This window comes from Astatotilapia calliptera, chromosome 18 (genome assembly GCF_964374335.1).
Source record: "Astatotilapia calliptera chromosome 18, fAstCal68.1, whole genome shotgun sequence".
Lineage (NCBI taxonomy): Eukaryota > Metazoa > Chordata > Actinopteri > Cichliformes > Cichlidae > Astatotilapia > Astatotilapia calliptera.
This window is the reverse complement of record NC_137439.1, coordinates 24,846,600-24,866,664: the sequence shown is the minus strand read 5'-3', so window position 1 is coordinate 24,866,664 and position 20,065 is coordinate 24,846,600. Positions and strand designations below refer to the sequence as shown.

At 42.3% G+C, this 20,065-nt stretch overlaps 1 protein-coding gene across 2 annotated transcripts in view; it reads left to right on the top strand.

Moving 5' to 3' along the window:
- Positions 1-5,349: 5,349 nt before the first annotated feature.
- The window catches only part of wls (Wnt ligand secretion mediator), a 29,710-nt gene continuing 14,994 nt past the window's right edge, over positions 5,350-20,065 (top strand). Inside the window, exons 1-7 of one of the 2 annotated variants that reach the window (XM_026149439.2) lie at positions 5,350-5,629; positions 9,427-9,699; positions 12,848-12,972; positions 15,075-15,236; positions 15,825-15,961; positions 18,581-18,749; positions 19,507-19,626. In XM_026149439.2, the coding sequence (XP_026005224.1) occupies positions 5,524-5,629; positions 9,427-9,699; positions 12,848-12,972; positions 15,075-15,236; positions 15,825-15,961; positions 18,581-18,749; positions 19,507-19,626 (1,092 nt within the window). In that variant the 5' untranslated portion in view covers positions 5,350-5,523. The remainder of the gene's footprint in view (positions 5,630-9,426; positions 9,700-12,847; positions 12,973-15,074; positions 15,237-15,824; positions 15,962-18,580; positions 18,750-19,506; positions 19,627-20,065) is intronic. The other variant, XM_026149440.2, reaches the window with a different exon arrangement.

The window sequence follows — 20,065 nt, the reverse complement described above, 5'->3', positions numbered from 1 at the left end:
AATGCTAACTTATCACATTGGACATATTGAAAACACCTCCTGTAGCTTAATGCTGGCCCCATCCTTGAACTGCATGAAAATCATATGTTTACACATTGATTTAAATTTCTGGATATTTGGACATTGTTCGTCCTTAGCCGCTAATCCACTCCACAATTTAACCCCGCACACAGGCACACAAACTTTTCCTAGTAGTTCTCATCACATGCATCTCTCTAGTTGAAAAGCATTATCTGTGCTGTATTGTAATTAAACAAGTCATGAAGTTTTAGTCATTTTGACTGTAAAAATTAGAAATTTGTATGATGAAGGAAAGCGGGGAGGATCATCAAGGACTCCAGTCACCCCAGCCATAAACTGTTCAGACTACTTCCATCAGGAAGGAGGTTCTGCAGCATCCGGTCCCGTACCAGCAGACTGAGAGACAGCTTTTTCCACCAGGCCATCAGACTGCTGAACACGTCATAGACACCTCACCTTCACTACTGGAATTTCAACACTATGCACTCCATACTGTATATAAATGCCACTTGTTTTGCACAATATCCAACTACCAACCTCTGTATATTTCATATATTAATTTTATTTTTACGCTATTTAATTTGTAAAATATGTATACACACACACACACACACACACATATACACACACGTAGACATACATATTTAGTATACACATTCAGTAATATGCATACACTCTTATATTGTACATATATTTATTCATATAATTCTCAGATTTAGCCATTCTTATATTTGCTTGTTCTTATGTTATTGTACTTTGCACACCTCTGTTGCTTGTGAAGCTCGCACACAAGAATTTCACTCACAAAAAAAAAAAGAAAAAAAGATGGCGCCGGTGAGGTCGGCTGCCGTCACGACTGCTCCGACCACTTTTTCTTTGTCTTTGTTTTTTAAGTTAGTTTTCAGCGTTTCTAAATCGGCAAAATCATCACCATTGGGTACATTAGGTATGACAGTGACACTCTTGTTTCTATTGGTATACAATGTACTCACAATTCGAAGTTTTTAACTCCGGATCCGAGCTGGCCGAGTGAGATCTCGAGGGAGAACAAAGGGAAGCCGCGGCGGCCTAGAGGGAAGCGAGCCGGCGTCAGGAACAGGCTGAGAGCTCGTGCACACCGCACACCTCTGCCTAGCATCCTGCTCGCCAACGTCCAGTCACTGGAGAACAAGCTTGACGACCTCAGGGCCAGGATAAAGTTCCAGAGAGACATTCGGGACTGCAATCTCCTCTGCTTCACCGAGACATGGCTGAACCCAGCGGTGCCGGACCACGCCATCCAGCCGGCCGACTTCTTCTCGGTTCACCGCATGGACAGGACACGGGACTCGGGGAAGTCAAGGGGAGGCGGCGTGTGTTTAATGGTGAACAACAACTGGTGCAACAGTGCGAACGTTGTTCCTCTCACACGCTCCTGCACACCAAATCTGGAACTACTGTCCATCATGTGTCGTCCTTTTTATCTACCTCAGGAATTTACATCGGCCATTGTAAGTGCCGTTTATATTCCACCACAAGCGGACACGGTCACCGCCTTATGCGAGCTGCATGAGGCACTCACACAGCACCAGACACAACACCGGGACGCTGCGCTTATTGTGACGGGGGACTTTAATAGCGCCAACCTCAAACGCGCAGCGCCGAACTTTTATCAACACATCACCTGCCCCACCAGGGGTGAAAGGACACTGGACCACTGCTACACTACGGTCAAGGACGGCTACAAGGCACAATCCCGCCCTCCGTTTGGCAAATCTGATCACGCCGCCATCTTCCTCATGCCAAAATACAAACAAAGGCTGAAACAGGAAGTTCCGGTTCAGAGGAAGGTCGCGCGCTGGACGGATCAATCGGTGGCCGCGTTACAGGACGCACTCGATGACGCAGACTGGGGCATGTTCAGAAACAGCTCCGACGATGACGTCAACGTGTTTACGGAAGCGGTTGTGGGATTCATCGGGAAACGAGCGGATGATACCGTGGAGACAAAGACTATCACAACGTTTCCCAACCAGAAGCCGTGGGTGGATAAAACCATCCGCAACGCTCTGAGATCCCGCACCGCTGCCTACAACACGGGACTCACAACGGGGGACATGGACCCGTACAAAGCCGCGTCATATAACGTGCGGAGGGCGGTGAAAGAGGCGAAGCAGCGCTACGGGAGGAAACTAGAGTCACAACTCCAACAGAGTGACTCTAGGAGCCTGTGGCGGGGACTAAGGACAATAACGGACTATAAAGCACCAACAACCGGTATGACGAACGCGGCCGTGACTCTGGCAGACGAGCTGAACACTTTCTATGCTCGCTTCGAGGCTGCAGCTAAGGACTCCAACAATGCTAGTGCTAGCGGCGCTAACGGCTGCAGACAGGAAGATACTGCCAGCACCGGAAACGTGCTCGTCATCTCCGAGCATGAAGTAAGGAGAGCCTTCAAAAGAGTGAACACCAGGAAAGCAGCAGGACCAGACGGCATCCCAGGTCGTATCCTAAGAGACTGCGCATACCAGCTAGCTCCTGTGTTCACTGAGATATTCAACATCTCTTTATCTCAGTCGGTGATCCCCACATGCTTCAAAGAGTCCATCATTGTTCCTGTCCCGAAGAAACCCCACCCTGCTTCTCTCAATGACTATCGCCCTGTAGCCCTCACCTCAGTAGTGATGAAGTGCTTTGAATGCCTGGTCAGAGACTTCATCATTTCTTCACTACCAGACACACTGGACCCACTACAGTTCGCTTACCGTCCAAATCGTTCCACAGACGATGCCATCTCTCATCTCCTCCACACATCACTCACTCACTTGGACACTAGAAGGGGGAATTATGTTAAAATGCTCTTCATAGACTACAGCTCTGCATTTAACACCATAATTCCCTCCACACTCACCACCAAGCTGGAGCATCTGGGACTCAGCTCATCTATGTGTCTGTGGATCTCCAACTTCCTAACTGGCAGACCACAGGCAGTAAGGATGGGCGGACATGTCTCAGCCTCCACCACTCTCAGCACTGGAGCCCCCCAGGGGTGTGTTCTGAGCCCCCTGCTGTACTCTTTGTACACATATGACTGTGTGGCCACTACCAGCTCCACCACCATCATCAAGTTTGCTGACGACACCGTCGTGGTGGGCCTGATCTCTGATAACAACGAGACGGCCTACCTGAAGGAGATTAGGAATCTGGAGAACTGGTGCCAGAGGAACAACCTCCTTCTAAACGTCAGTAAGACAAAGGAGCTGATAGTGGACTTCAGCACTAAGCAGGAGAGGAACTACCAGACCCCCGTCATCAACGAGTGCCCAGTGGAGAGAGTGGACAGCTTCAAATACCTCGGAGTTCACATCACGCAGGACCTGTCATGGTCCTGTCACATCAACACCGTGGTGAAAAAGGCCCGACAGCGTCTCTACCACCTCAGACGCTTGAGAGACTTCCAACTGCCCTCCAAGGTGCTCAGGAACTTTTACTCGTGCACCATAGAGAGCATCCTGGCGGGAAACATCTTAACCTGGTTCGGGAACAGCACCATGCAGGACAGACGAGCTCTACAGAGGGTTGTGCGGTCAGCTGAGCGCACCATCCGCTCCGAGCTCCCTGACCTGCACTCAATCTACAGCAGGCGGTGCTGGACCAAGGCCAGGAAGATCGTGAAGGACCTCAGCCATCCCAACAACAGACTGTTCTCTCTGCTGAGGTCAGGAAAGCGATTCCGCTCCCTGAAGACCAACACAGAGAGACTGAGGAGGAGCTTCTTCCCGCAGGCGATACGGTCTCTCAATCACACCACCACACAGTACTGACCCACACATATGGTTCTTACACACACACTGGACATTCTGGACATTGTTTTTGCACAACACTGGTCACTATATTCTTCATTTCCGGTTAATACTTGTACAGCTGCTGTTATTGTGTATATATTTATTTATATTTAGATTTCTTCATACATTCTTATATAGTTCTATATTGTGTATTGTGTATTTTGTTGTACAGTTATTTTATTTTCAACTTTAATTTATATATTTTATCTTATTCTTTCCCAGTTAAATTTACCCTTCATTCTAATTTGTGTTGTACAGTTATTTCATTTTTAACCTTAATTTATATTTTATTCCTTCCTAGTTAAATTTACCCTTTTTAATTTTTCATATTTATTTCCTATCTTATTCATAGCCTTTTCCTTTTTCGTTTTCTTTAGGTCACGAGCAGTTGTCCAAGCATTTCACTACATATCGTACTGTGTATGACTGTGTACGTGACAAATAAAATTTGAATTTGATTTGAATGTACTGTACCAGTGTACCTGCACATGTGATGTGACAATAAAAGTGATTTGATTTGAAGATACTCATGTTTGTGTATTATGCAAATTGTCCTTTTCTGTAATTTCTGAAAAGAGAATTTAGTGTATTTTTTTAATTATTTCCCTATACCTCTATACAATAAGTTAAACGTGAACAAAAGGGCTCTTTCAGCAGCTCCCATTCAATTAGTTTCACACTCACACCATTACTGAATTAAGAAGCCAAAATGAAAGCAGTCTGTATGCAGAGAAGCAGCTTGTTTAGCTTGAAGCATTTTCCTCCTTACAACTGCAGGAGGAATTTCTATAGAAAGAAATGTTGGGAAAAATATTTTTTTCCTGCTATTTAATTGTTTAAAGGATAGTTAATTACTTTGTTGTAATATAAATGGGCATTGGAGAAGTCTTCATCAATAGGAAAAGCAGTAAAACTGAAATACATTTAAGAGGTTAAAATATATAAATGTCTTCCCATTTTCCAAGCTATACAGTGGGGAATCTTTGGCGGCCCTTACGTATGACACCTCTGCTCTACTACATGTAATGTGAAGACTTAATTACAAATTATAAGCAATTAAATTGGCTCTTTTTTTTGGAGGGACAGCGAAAGTCTGATCTACTGGCTCTAGGAACCAGGAAGATTTAGTGACATTTTTTATTTTATTTTTAACTGTCGAACATTAGTTGGCTTAAACCTTTGAGTATGTCACGTGCCCAGAAAAATCTGAACTTACAGAACACAGTTAAGTATTGTGCAGCCGCCTATTTATATCTCTTCCTACCTTGGACTAAGAATAGGTTAGGGGGACAATGTGTCGACGGCTCCAAACATGAGATGGGACCTCACAAACCTTCCTTTAAATAGCCCTGTCCCACACAACAGGGACGCTATTACAGGCATTCAATGACACAGTAACCTGCATTACCAGCCTCTAATGCAATGCGGTGGCGCTCCACAGATCTTCCCCCTGATCTTAGCTGGCTGTTGAGGGATAAAGCTGAGCGCTATTCGGTCATGTGATTCCTGTTTTTTCCCTCCTCCTCCTAAGTTGAAAGGCAGGAGCAGAGCGGTGGGGGCCCAGCTTGCCTTCCTACTTGCAGTGGATGCATCGCTTTCTTCTCCCCCTCTTGTCCTTCCAACATTACTGTTTCTCGCTCGGTGGTGATATTTTCAATCCAACATTTCCTTCGCCATGGCGGGGGCTATTATTGAGAATATGAGCACCAAAAAGTTGGTGATAGTGGGAGTTATTCTGCTTTTGTTCCAGGCGTTTGCCTTCATGGTCGGCGGTTTAATTGGTAAGTTGTTTTTTTTCCCGTTTTCCTTGCCTCAATTTTATCTGTACTTTTATTACGTGCTTTTTCAAGCTAACGTCTGTGTTTGTACGCGCGTGCTCGCGGGTATTTAAAGGTTAACGTGTATAAAAGGCTAAAACGGAAAACTTTTAAGTTGAGTTCGTCGCTATTTACCTTGATAGGAGCGGTAATAAACGCTCCCGGTGAAACAAAAGACGAAGGGCGCTAACTTTTAGCCGTATTTTTTACCTTTCGAGACGAAATGGCACCTCCGCTCTAAATCACTGCTTTTGTTTCAAGGTGTTCGCTGCCTGCGTGCCCACAACCAGTTGGCTTCGTTTCTGTGCTTAAAAATAACGCAGAACATCACACTTTTAATGGGCTGTTTCAACACATAAAAGCTCTGGGATACCTTTTTTTTTCCTTTTCCTTCCCTCGACTACTTTGATCCCAACTCGAATGTTCTCCTCTCCCTCTTCTCCCCCCTCCTCCCCGTATATAATATCCGCTGTGTGGGGGCCCCCAGGCAGCATCTCTACCTTCCTTTCATTCCTTCCTTCGCCCTGCGTTTGTCTCCCCCTTTTTTCCTCCCCAAATCCCCACGGCCTCGCAGGCAGAGCATTAATGTTTCTCCCGTCTTCCACGAGTTTCATTTGCATCGAGGCAGACATGCACAGACCTGCACAGAAACACACATACACGCGCAGCTGTCAACGTTGCATTTTTTTGCCTTCAGGTCTGTATTGGAGTTGCTGTCAAGTTTCTTCAAATCCACCCACTCAAATACGCGCGCACAAGCCCCACCAGCAGTGCAACAGCACGGTCGATAGAAGTTGGGTCCATGTGAAAGATGCCTGTGTTGCTTTTAGAGTCTGGAAACCACCCACCAGCCAGTCCCCCTCTCCCTCTCTCTACATGGCTGATAAATTAGCCTGTTTGGTTCATTCCTGGCTGAGATGGTTTTAATGAAGCCAGATTCCTTTGTGTTTGCTCGGTGGCCGGGTGCGGCGAGGGTAATTGAGTAGAAAGGGGGTTTTCTCCCCTTGTTTCCCGACAAACCCGGGAACACGGCATGGGGTCAGCGGGCTGAGGGGATGGCCATTATTCTGGACACACTGGGATAGAGACTGGAGGAGCTGGTGTGCCTCTGGACTCACGGGGTCACTTGATAATTGAACTCCGAGGGGATCCAGATAACTGGGTTTAATTCACTCCAGTGGGTCGTCCTTGTTGCTCTGTGTGCATTTTAATGTTTAATTTCAAACAGCCTTTAGCACAGATAAAGATCCTCGTGGTGGAGTTTTATGACTGTGCGAGAGCCTATAGGTGTGTAAACCGTGGCATCCGCCCTTTAGCTTTTGATTTGGAGTGAGCAGATATGTTTAGATGTTCAGATAAGTAACAGGATCTTTCTGGACAGGTGCACACGGTTTTCTTCCCTCTGTGGCTACTGCACCTTTGGACACGATAAAAGGTTGAAAAATACATCGGTCTAACAGCGTTACCACTTATGAGTTGGTGCTTTCTAACAGTAGAGATGGAGAAGAGAGCTTTGCATCGTCTTTGAAACACCACTAATCTCTTTTACAACCTGGATGTGAAAACTCAAAGCTCTGAATGCTCATCCTCACGAGTCAGTACTTCCTACAAGTACCCTAGACGGTGATTACAGCTTATGTCACGATACTAGGAATTTTACTAAGAGCTTAATAACTTCCCAGTAGTTCTTTCAGATTTGCTCAGCATTTTGCATATTTATCTTAGAGTGTGAGATTTTGTTTGCGTACCTTTTGATTGAAGCCATTTCAAAGTTTTATCTGCATGATTTGAGTCCACATCCTGCTTGTTATAAGCCAGTATTCAAATCAAAACATTTTTGAGGCATAAATGTGTTTTTATGTCCTTTGTCCTAGTTTTGACTTTCATAACTCCCAGGTACCCATTTGTTCTTTTATTCAGTCTGTCGGTGGGAAGTGTATAAAGAATAAAAAAAAAAAAAAATTAAATCTGCTTACTTCACTGCTTGTTTCAGTTCAAGTTTAGTGTCTGACTTATGGCTCTGATTTTAAGTTTGCATCACTGCAGTGTAGTGCAGACCTCCTGGCTTAGGTTTTCAGAGTTTTTATTGTATGAATGAAATTATTTGAAAAGTTGAGGCCATATTGTATTAATGAAGAACAACATCCACTTTCAGAACTACTTTCTGTTCTGATGGCATCTTAATATGGTTTGTGAAAGGCATACTGGTAATCTTACTGGGTCAGACCGCATAACATTTACTTATCACAGTAAACAACAGCACAAGGGTGTTTATACTTGTTTTATGTCCGCTTTTCTGATGCATCTCTGTGAGTTGCTCAGAAAAAAGACAGTTTTAGAGAATTCCCCAAAGACAAAGGTCATGTATGTTGAGTTTTTACTAATTCACGTTACTTTTAATACCCTTTTTCATATCAACCTAAGTCAGTACACATGAGACCAAATTGTTTAAAAAAAACAAAACAAAACACACACAACAACAACAAGGTTGGGGGAGCATGAACAAAACTGGAGCATTTCTGTCCAGAAACTAATATCACTAGATTAAGTGTGTATGTGACCCTATTGTGAGACTGCTGGTCTTAATGGGACTGCTTCTAACAAATCGTTAACAGGAAGTTGTGTAGTTTGATGCATTCAGTTGATTCTAGTATGTGAAATGCGTGCTCCGTGACCAAGCATCAAGATGCATCTATTAGCGTCACCATATAAAGGGAGAGAGTTAACACTTGTAAACATTTAACGCAAGAGTGGTAACTTCTGTAACTACTTGACTTCACAGATAGGCTGATTAGATTCCAACAGCAAACGACTTTCAGTACTCTTCTGTTGGTTTATACGCTGCAGGTGAATGATTTCCTACAAAGTGGTCATTTACAGCTGTTTGGATGCATTTTTTAAATCAATTTACTAAAGACTGTATAGAATGATTTATTAAAATGCTGCCAAATTATAATCATCAGAAAAGTTTGACCTCACATGTCACTACTGCTGTGGCAAGTACTGTGTATTTACATTGGCTCTTTGTGCTACTTCTGTGTGTATGTCTGCGCTATGAGGAGTATAAATACAAAAGTGACCTTTGTCTGAGCCGGTAATGTATAAGGGCTTGCAGGTAAATGCTAAACCACTATAAATCTAACAGATTCACTTATTTGCTGATTGTCCCGCATCATTTCCTGAATTAATGTTGGGGTTTTTGGGGGCTTTTTGTTTTGTGTGTCTACACCTTCACTCAGACCTTTCAGGTGTCGTTCACATCAGGCCTCTAGGTTCTACAACAGGGTGCCAGAGTTTCTTTGCTGTCATGATAATGGCCGTTTTTGTTCTCTTACAATAGTTCCTGTGAGTAGAGACTGCAAACAGCAGTCTTGTCGAGCTCATGAATCTCAATGCGTAAACACTGTAATTGGTGCCTGAGAGCTTTCGGGAATTTTCCCTCCCTCTCACTTCACAGACAGAGCCTTGCTTGTAGGCATTTCCTAAACAGTGTAAAAAAGTAATTACCAAAGTGTTTGTACTGATTTGGCTGAAAGTCAAACTGGCAACTGTTCCTAAGATCTTAACATTGTCCTTGAACAGTTTAATCTGCAGCACTGAAGACTGATGTATTATATTTGGGCTAAAATAATTTCATGCGATTTGTTAGTTTGAGGGCAAATCTGGCATGGTAGGACCATTTAAAAACAAAAGCAAAAACAAAACTCCTGCAGTATTTCAGTTTGACACTTAGTCTAACCTCTACCACTTTGTCTTTCCAGCTCCCAGCCCCACCACAGCAGTCCACTACTTGGCCACAAAATGCGTGGATAAACCGAACAAACCGCAGCAAACAAAATGGTTCATGCCTTGGGGCCGAAAGGAGTGTGATAAGATCCGGTCGTTTGATGAAGCCATGGCCAAGAGGATCGAGGCTAACAACATTGTGTTTGCTGTCCACATTCCTCTTCCCAACAAGGAGATGAGCCCGTGGTTCCAGTTCATGCTGGTCATTCTGCAGTTTGACATCGCTTTCAAGATGTACAACCAGATAGGTGAGAACTAAAGGTGTCTTATGGGTTTTAAAGGAAAATAAGGGATGGGGCAACATAGCCCATGTTTTGTCTCAAGGACATGGCTTTTTTTTTTTTTTGCATGCCACAAACTTTGTCAATATTTTGTCTCTGTGGTATTTCTTGCTTTCACAATCTGAAGAGAAACTATTTACAGAGGCTCTGGACAAAGCTAACCTCTGAAATATTCACAACTATTGTAATCTCAAGTCACCAGCGTTGTAAAAGTCAGCTACAGCTAATCTTTTTCAGTACAATTCTTCTTGTTTTCCTCCCTCTTTCACCTTCCCTGAACACTCAGAATTCCTCAGAACGTCTACCTTAAATGTATGGCACAGAAAGGCAGCAAACAGGCAGCAAACAAAGATGAATGTCTTGCTGTTTCGTCTCAAAAGCCTCGCAGATCTCAGGGTCTTTGTCAGTCACTGTTGAGGCAGGTATTGGTGTTGGTTGCTTTAGGCCAATTACATTTCCTTGTTTTCCATACATCTTGGATATTTCATTATCCCAATTCAAACTCTCTTTTTTAAACATAAGCTTAGATTGATAGGGATATTGCCCATGTGTAAGCTGTTTGAGATGTAATTGTAATGGGTTAGGGAGGAAAAAATGGTTGAAATTTGTCATTGGTTTTGTTTATGCAGCTGATCCAGGCTGCCTTTTGATGTCTTCAGTCTCCCACTGGAAACATTTTTTGCATCTTCTCCTAATTTAAAACAACATTGTTGTGAAGTGTACTAGTTCACAGCTCGATCTGCAGCATTCTAATAATGCGTCGAAGTACTTCAGAGGAGGGGGAGAAGGGAAATAACTAGCACCTCAGAGAAGACAGGGTTTGGTGTCATGGCAGGGTGCTTAGAATCCTCAAAGAAGGGATTAGAGAGGATGATGAGAAAGTCTAATGAGAGTCTGGATCACCAGCAGAGTCTGGGGAAGTCGATTTGAATCTCAATGAAAAATTTTCTTCAAATGGATTGCAATGCATAGCAAAGTATTTGAATGTCAGGTTGAGTACGATGGGAACGTTTGATGTAAAGAGGCTTATCTAGACTGACACATGCTTGTCAGCCTTAATACAATCCATTGTAGGCCAGCACACTCAAAGGTGATGAGAAGTATTTGTAGCAACAAAGAGGGCAAAATACCTCAGAATCTTTGCCTTTCTGGTCTGGCTTGTCTAAACAGTCATGGTACAGTGGCGTCCTACTCATTAGCATCCCTTACTTGCTCACATTCTTGGCCTCGGTTGTGTCAGGGGGCTGTGGGTTGTTTACTGCCTGGCTGTCTGACAGATGAGTCAGTGATTCAGCCTGGACCACAGACAAGCCTTTTTGCCAGATGTCATCGACTCATTTTGATCTTTCTAAGCTATGCGAGGTGCTGTGAGAACAAATGGATGCAGAAGAAGCAGAGTGCCACATTTAGTAGAAATCGGGTAGTGCTGGAAAAAGCAGGAATCTCACCTTGAAATGTAAAATAGTTGACAATTTTAAACCCTATAATTTACATCCCTTTTCTAGTGTACAACATTATTGCCTGTTCCGTTTTTATCCTGAGGAGGTAAGCTTGAAACTGAAAAAAAATAAGAGGCGGGTAACGAACAGACTGCCTAAATTGGCATAAGCATTGCGTAATGTGAGGCATTTTTGTGTCTCACATTACAGAAAGCTCTTTAATCTTATAAAAGAGGAACAATCAGGTAGTCAAATCACCGTTTTATGTTGTCTGACGCAACTTCTAATATTAGGCCATGTCTACATTTTTATTCAATAAACCTTACTGCATAAAACAATTCATTGATTCTGATTTCATAAAATGCCAGTGAGCTCCCAATTGAAACGCTGGAGCCACTTTGTGAATCTGCCGGTAACAAAATACCATGAGGGTTAAATCCCGAGTAGAGCAAGCTCACAAAGGTGGGTGGATTCTGTTCTGCTGGTGTATGACGAAGTAACACAAGGCCATCTCTTCCTTGACTACCTTATCTGTGTAACAATGTTCATCCCAGAGAAGAGCGTCACCCTTATTAACCACTCCACCCACCTGCCCCACTCCACCCAGCACCAAGCACCCCCTTTCTGGCCCAGGTCCAGCAATAACACAGCTGTTGAGGAGGCTTAGTTTCCGTGGCAATGGCTGCTGGAGTGGACTGGAATGTTTGCATGAAGCGAGCTGACATTTGAGGGCGGCCGGCTCAACCAATGGCAGAGGGGAGGGCATTACAGAGACAGTCGGCTGCCAGTTTTCATCTGGCTCCCTCTTCTTCTCTCTCCCCTTTTTTTTTCTTTTCCTTTTTTCCCCCCTGTCTTACAGCAGAGGCCACCGGGTTTCTTTCTCTTCATTCCAGCTTGTTTCATAACGGCACAAGAGGCTCTCTGGAGGGCTGGAGGAGAAAACACTTGGCTTTGTAATGTGATCTAAAGATGGAGCTTTAATAGCTTGGCTTTGGATCTTTTTGTTGGATTCACTGGGCTGGGTTTTTTAAGGTCTTGTTGAAGTTTGGGTGTATTGGGAAGTAACCTTGCTATGGTTACTTTGGAAGGAACCATATCGAACACGTGGATATTGAGAAATAATCTTATTAATACGAGTGTTTCAGAACTTTTCCAGATTTGCAGGACCACTGTTTAACACGCCAGTGATCTGCACTTTACATGAATGTATGCCAGTTTGAACTGTACCCTTGAGTTTTTGATGCAAATGCCGATTGCCAGTGATTAAACTCACTGATTGCTTCTTAAACGTTCTACAGATTTTGACACATACAAGGAAAAAAGCTAGGCGTCCACTGCTAAGAGCATTTGGTGGGTGTATACTGAAAAGGCTGTGGCTGTCTGTCACCACATTTTAATTTGATCTCATTGCGAGGATGATAAGAGGCAGCAGGTTTGTGCAGTGACGAGGCACAACACACGTCAAAATGCAGACATGTGTGTATATGTATTATTCAGAGCCTTCTTTGTTCTTTCCATCGGGAAAAATGTTTCTCTCTGTCTTCTTTATTATTGTCAGGATTGTCCTTAGAATATGTATATCAAGTGTTATATTAATGCAAAAGCAACTTCTTGTTGTTGTGGTGGTGGTGATGATGATGATGATGATGATGATGATGATTATTATTATTCCCCAGAGGATGGATCATTGGTGTACATTGACGTTGGCCTGGCCTACAGAGATGATATGGACAGTGAATGGACAGAGATGGCTCACTCCTTCGAGCAGAGGAAACTCAGCTGCAACTTCACCGCTACCAAGGTAGTTAAGACTGTAGCTCGACTTTTAAATTACAAAAGCTTGCTCATTTTATTGACTTGGCACACAGAGCCAAAGTTGTGTCATGTCTGGGCTTGCCTCTGTCCTGTAGCTTCAATAACTCAGTGCAAACTTAATTTCTTTGCTGTACTTAAAAAAAAAAAAAATTGTAGTATAAGTAGGGCTGGGCGATATATCGAGTTTTTTAAAAATATCGATATATTTTCATACGAGATATAAGATGTGACAATATCGTTTATATCGATATAGTCTATGTTACGTTATAATTATACTCGTGGAGCCGCAGGTTTGCCTCTCTTTCGTCCACTTTTGTCTCTACGCAACGTTACTCGGCCTCGCCTCTCCTTCACTGAACACAACTCCGCCTCCCCCATAGCTTCACCTGCAGGCAATGACAAGATGAAAGCGGAAAATCTCCGTTAGCGAGTTACCGTGCGTGGGGCTGGACGGCGTCAACGTGTTAGCGAGCTAACCGCGCTAACGAGCTAACCGCGCTAACGACATGCAGCCCGGAGGGGCTGCACGGCCTAAAATCCTTTCATTTTCTCAAAACTCGACAGTGCGCCTTATGTATGAATTCTGGTTGTGCTTACTGACCGCGAACCGATTTTATGTGGTACACAGCGCTCGGCAATCTGTCAAAAAATGTTTTAATATGACTTTGCTAAGCTACGGAGCTGCACCGCTTGATGGATTGTCTTGGAGGATTACGGCTACCGGGGAGGAGCCTCGCGGAGTGATAGTACTGTGCTTCAACGTAATATTACCGTACTGTGTGTGTATAAGGACCACAAATGGCACCTGTTCAGAGACGTGGTGCAGCTGTGAAATCTGTCTCTTTGTTATTATGCTCAGCGTCTATTAGTTTACATTTTGACTGCACAATTGTGAGCTTTTTGTTATGCACAAAAACAACATTGTTTTCTTTTATTTATGGACCATGATTATTTAATAAATGCTGATAATTTATTTTTGAGTAATTTCTTCATGTACATCTACGCTGTATGTAAATAAAAGCGCCCACATCTGGGACACAGTGTGACTAGAACTCTCTTTTTGTTCTTAACTTATGGCTTAAAAAAAAAAAAATCGAGATATATATCTTATATCGGCATCCAGCTAAAAAATATCGAGATATGAATTTTGGGTCATATCGCCCAGCCCTAAGTATAAGTATAAAGTATTTTAGAGGTTTAAAGTACAGCTCTGTCTGCCCTGCTGTTTTTACAGACATGTCTGAACTAGATGCAACACCCTTAATTTACCCAAGAACTCGGTTCTCCTCTCTGAATCATATTTAGTCGGTTATTGTCTAGCAATAAGGGGTAATGGGGTTTGTTAAAAGGTGAGAGCATAACTCTTGAAAAAGGAGAGGTATTATAGTATTTTTCCACAACTGCTGTTAAATAGAAATATGAAACAATATGGTACAAAGCTTTTATGGAAAAGATACTCGGTTTAGGTATTAATTGCAAAACTAGATGGATAAATTGCTGTACTAATAATGTAACCTTTTTATCAGCGTATACAAGAATGATCTGTAAAGTTAAGTTATTATATATATATATTAGTTTATATTATGAATCGCATGGTTTCTGACTCCAAAGTCTCTTCATATTATGAAAAAGGTCTGTATCATTAGCCTTAGTGAGAATACCCAAATTTATGATCTAGTGACAAAGCAGGCAATTGAACCCTTGGTAAAAAAAAAAAAATTGGCCCAAGGTACAGCATCCCAGGTAGAAATGTTTATATTATTTTATATTATTTTAATATATTTTATATTGTAAAGGCTTCTGACAAGTTACATGGGTAAATTAGTTAAACTGAAGTATTAAGGAGATATTTTATACTCAAAATTTTCAATGAAAACACTGCCTAGGCTATTTTTGTGCTTACATTTTTGTGGGAAAGAAGAATGGAAAATGCTCTGTATTTACTTACACTGCTGCCTCAAAGCTACATTCAGCTAATCTTGTGGATATAGTCAGTTTCAGAACTGTTGATGCTGATGCTTACCTAAAATAAATTCAAGTAGCTTGTCTCTTTAGGTAAACGTGTTTTCAAATGCTTGTTTACTCCAGACTCACGAGAATGAGGGCCGTTACTACGAGTGCGACTTGCTACCTTTCATGGAAGTGGGGAGCGTGGCCCATAAGTACTACCTCCTCAACATTCGCCTGCCTGTCAACGAGAGGAAGAAGATCAATGTGGGAATTGGAGAGATCAGAGACATCCGACTTGTTGTAAGATTTCACAATGACATGTCATTACCCCATTAAACTCTCACAAAAACACATGCATCAAATACAGTATGCTGGGCTTTAAAGGGTTAAGGGATGTACTGTTATAGCCCTTTTCCACTAGTACCTACTCTGCTCTGCTCAACACGCCTAAGTTTTTAGGGTTTTCCATTAGATAGTAGTACCTATTATCAGGCCTTTTTTAAGCACCTGCACAGCAGGGGCTGAGGCTATCCAAAAATGTACGTCAACAGACTGCATGCCACGACTGGTTAATCAGCAGCATCACTTGATGAGTCATGAGAGCGTCGCCTACACAAAATCAAAAATGCAATTTTTGAAACCCAACAACAAAGGAAATGACTGCACAAAAAAACAATACATTGAGCAGCAGGTATACCAACGCCTTGACATCCTTCATTATTATGCTGTACGTTTTGACCCCCACACATTATGTTGTACTTAATTGTAATGGGAAAAAAACTGAAATGGAGTGAGGTCGAATCACATTGAGCCAAGTAGGTTTTAGTGGAAAACTTCTATTAGTGTTACCGTGCACTGACACTGATAGCGTTTCTTATTGCTCATCAGGGAATTCATCAGAACGGTGGCTTCACCAAAGTTTGGTTTGCCATGAAGACCTTCCTCACACCCAGCATCCTCATCATCATGATCTGGTACTGGAGACGCATCACCCTCATGAGCAGACCTCCTGTCCTGCTAGAGAAGTAAGGCCCCCTCATTATCAGTATCATAGTGATGATCTGTAAAAAGTGCAACTTTTCTTTTTACGTTTCCAAATAACACAAAATTTTGCTGCTGCCATCCACCTTTCTCTTCACTTCATCCATCTACCCTCAGGTGACCAGTGATGAAGATTCAAATAATTGAATTAACTGTGGCTCAGTGATTACAGATAAATGATATGTTGAGGACCTGCATGTAATTGTTAGATGATAACACAGTAGCTCAGCTTCAGCGCATGTACTAGATGAAAGTACATATTAACTATGGATGAAAAGAACAAGTAGGTCATACTAGCTGTGTACAGTATAGGTCACTGAGATCAGAGGGTGTTATTCATCAAGCGTCTGAGGAGGAATGGTATCTAGGAATGTTGGCATTTCGCACTTGGCTTTTTAACTACTGAAAATTCAATGAGGTGGTGTAAGCAAAACAATGTGGGAAACATGAGAAATCTTCATGGCTGTTTTTGTATATTCCAAAAACCTCCTCAAATATTTGTATTAATTCTATAACCAAGCCAAGTCGATGAAGGTTCAAGCAACACATGGAGGCAGTTGTGCTGCCCTGTGAACAAGTTGAAGTCATGCTCCGAGCCCAGTGTTTGTCTAACCCCCTGCCATGGAGAGAAGACAGATCAGTAAGAGGCAGCGTTCTGCGCCACAGGAAAAACCAGGCGAAGCGTGAAACACGTTACAAAATCTGCAAGCTAGCACTCAGCTGACACATGCTGCACACACGCATTTAGGAATGGGAACACACCCGCTACCGGGACACACACACAGTGTATCTCTCCTTCCCTCTGTGTTTTCCAGCTCAAGGCTCTTATTCCCAGATGACCAGCAGGCTCTCAGGAAGTGCGAATTGTACCCTATTTGTGGACAGTGGATGATTTTTTCATGCTTTAAAAGCTTTACTAGAGTCTCCTGCCATACTAGCCCACATAGGTGTCAGAATGGTAAACCTCAGGCTTTCTCTAAAGTTGTGAGGAGGATGGATGTGAGGGGGAACACAGGATAATATGAAACATCTTTATTTTGTCATTGGAAACGTGCTGAAAATGTCAACTCCTCAGGAACGCAGCAGACATTTTGAGTTGCTACGGCAGAAAACAAATGATAATGTTGATGGTTGCTCACATCTATTGCCTGACATACTCAAATGCACTTAAGAAATAATTCATATTATTAGTTACACCTGTACTTTTCATGCTGTCCCATGTTAAGTAGGGGAAAAAAAGTCTGCCACTTCAGTTTTACAAACTTGACCCTAACCCTTTGACTTTTTTCACACATGCGGGCGTATGCAGGTCCCAGTTCTCCTGCCTGTGTCGATGGTGCCCTGGACACATTCCATACATACCGGTCTAATGTGGTTTCACTTTGTTCACTTTGCAGAACTTTCTGGCGTCAAATTGCTTAGAATGTGTATCAGATTACTTCTCTTGCCCACAGTGTTATCATAAAGTGTTTGTACCCATCTATCTTCTGTAGCTCTGTTTTGCCCTCTTATCTGTCTAGTTACAGTATTTGTTTTATCAGCTGGTCACATGCAGGGACCTGTTGCAATTTGCTAAAAAGATGAGCCTAATTTTTCTCTGTGGCGATTGTTCTCAGTTCACTGGACTCTAGATTTCATGAAACAGATATTCAAGGTCTAGCAGTAATGAGGCTGTTTAGGTAAAATACATGATTTAGAAACGCATAAGTCAAGCTTCTGTGGGAACATGCTGTGGTTGTAGCTGAATGGGTAAGTTAATCAATGTCCTGAAGTCTAGTAAGCCTGGTTAAGTAAATGCTCAGCCTAAAACAAAAAATGTATGTGTGTGTAACAGTTTTAGTCCAGATACAGAAGTTTATACTTTTTCTTTTTTTAAAGTTTTTTTTTAAAAGTAACAAATAATACTTGTTGGGATGTAACTTTATAAAAATAAAAACACACTTCAGGATGAGAATGTCTCACTATGATAAAGATGATCCAGATCACTTGGAACAGCCAACCTCAGAAGGCAGTAAATCCCACTGGGAGTCCTACTTCCCCAGTCTTTAATTCAAATTCAATGAAATGTTCAATGAAACTTCATTTATATGCCACCATATTCGATGCGTCAAATGAAAACCAGGCTAGTTCAAACTGTTTTTTTCCCCTTCTTTCCTAAAAAATTCAAAATTTTTCAATAAACATGCAAAAAATAGATTAATTCAATCTTCTATTATATTAATTTTAACATGAAGATGTCAAACTGTGTCCATTCAAAAAAATCAACACAACAGGCTAAAGATGGAAACGACTCCAGCATGACTGCGGTGGAGAGGGGTGGGAGGTGTGGGAGGTGCAGCGGTTGATTGCTGACTGGGAAGGTCAGCCCCCCCCCCCCCCCCCCACACACACACACACACACACACACACATAGTTTTGAGAGAAATCTATAGACCGCGGAGTTTAGATAATAAACACTGGAAATATCGGAAAGTCCAGTTCTTAGCTGAAATAACCGGTTTACATCTTTTGGTGGCTTTTCCTACGCTGAGTCACATATTATTACATAAGTCATCAAAGTAGGTAATGTTGAATTTATGGTTGTTGTTTTTTTGCTTTCCTAGGGTAATCTTGGCTCTAGGAATCTCCATGACATTCATCAACATCCCAGTGGAGTGGTTTTCTGTTGGCTTCAACTGGACATGGATGCTGCTTTTTGGAGACATCAGGCAGGGCATCTTCTACTCGATGCTGCTCTCCTTCTGGATCATCTTCTGCGGGGAGCACCTCATGGTACTGTACAAAGCTCCATTTACTTTGGTCTTGTGCATGGTTTTTCTGACTCGCTATTGATCTTACTTACAGTTTCTTAATCTCACTTTTATTTAAGTATCCTGAATTATGGTGTTTGAATGAAAGGATGATCAGGCTCGGATAAAAGCAAGGACTGCATGCATGCTCAGGAGAATGCCTCAGCTACTGCACACTGTCTTCTCTTTCTCACTCCAGCCCCCATATTGATATAGGAAAATGCAGAGCACCATGCACTTGCATGTGTAATCACAGAGGACTTGTGCAGATTATTGTTTCTTGATCCTACTCTATGCTTTCTCAGTGTAAAGGTGTATTTATTTTGAAGTACATCTTGCATCTCCATATTCATCACTTGCAAGACTTGACTCTTAATTTATATAATTTCCTTATTTCTCAGTTTAATTAAATAATAATATATTTTTTTGAGTGAGTGTTCATCTTAAAGAAGACCCTTAACAGCTAAACAGAGAACTGTTAACTGAAAGCTAGAGAACAAGCAAATATGACAGATGTGAAGAGTTCAATTCAGTGTTTCATTATATGCATATTTGTTTGGGTTTGTTTTCAGTAATGTCAAAAAAACCCACATGGTTCTCATGACTTAAAGCTTTGTTCTTTGAATAAGGACAATAAAACTTGAGTCTTGTCATGGGTTCATGTTAAAAACCTACACGTCACACTATAAAGTTTGGAAAAGTGGTTTTGCCCATTTTATCTTGTTGTCATTTTTGTCCAGGAAACACAGTTCTTTGAAACATTGGTTCTGGGCAGAGAAGAACTGAAGATGTGTGATCTCTGTGTACCAGCCATCAAAATCTTCCCTGAATTTTGCTGTCATCCCACAAAAGAATCGCAGGTCATTTTTATCTGACGTCTGTAATCTGGCCTGGATTGAGGCAGTCACGGAGATGATCAGACATCAGCTTTTTTTTGGTCACCTGAACACAGTGACCATTGTCTTGATGAGCTCCATGTCTGCCTCAGACAGGTTCATCGTCTCTTTGTCCCGCCTCAACTCTCTGGACTGTAGCACAGCAGGCTTTTCTCCTGTTGGCTGGCTGGCTCTGCTCCACTTGTTTTCGTTGGCATGCTAAAGCCTCTGCAGCAATGTCACATCTCTACCTGACACACCTGAGCTTGTACGTGGTGTGGTTCCATGGCCTGTTCTTAAACCTGGTTGCTTGTTCTCAAGGTTTTGCTCTGTACAACCTGTTTATTCTGTTCATTATCTAATTTTGCTTTATGTTAATGTGTAAAAGTTCAAGACAGTTTTGCATGACAGCCGTGATCTGTGC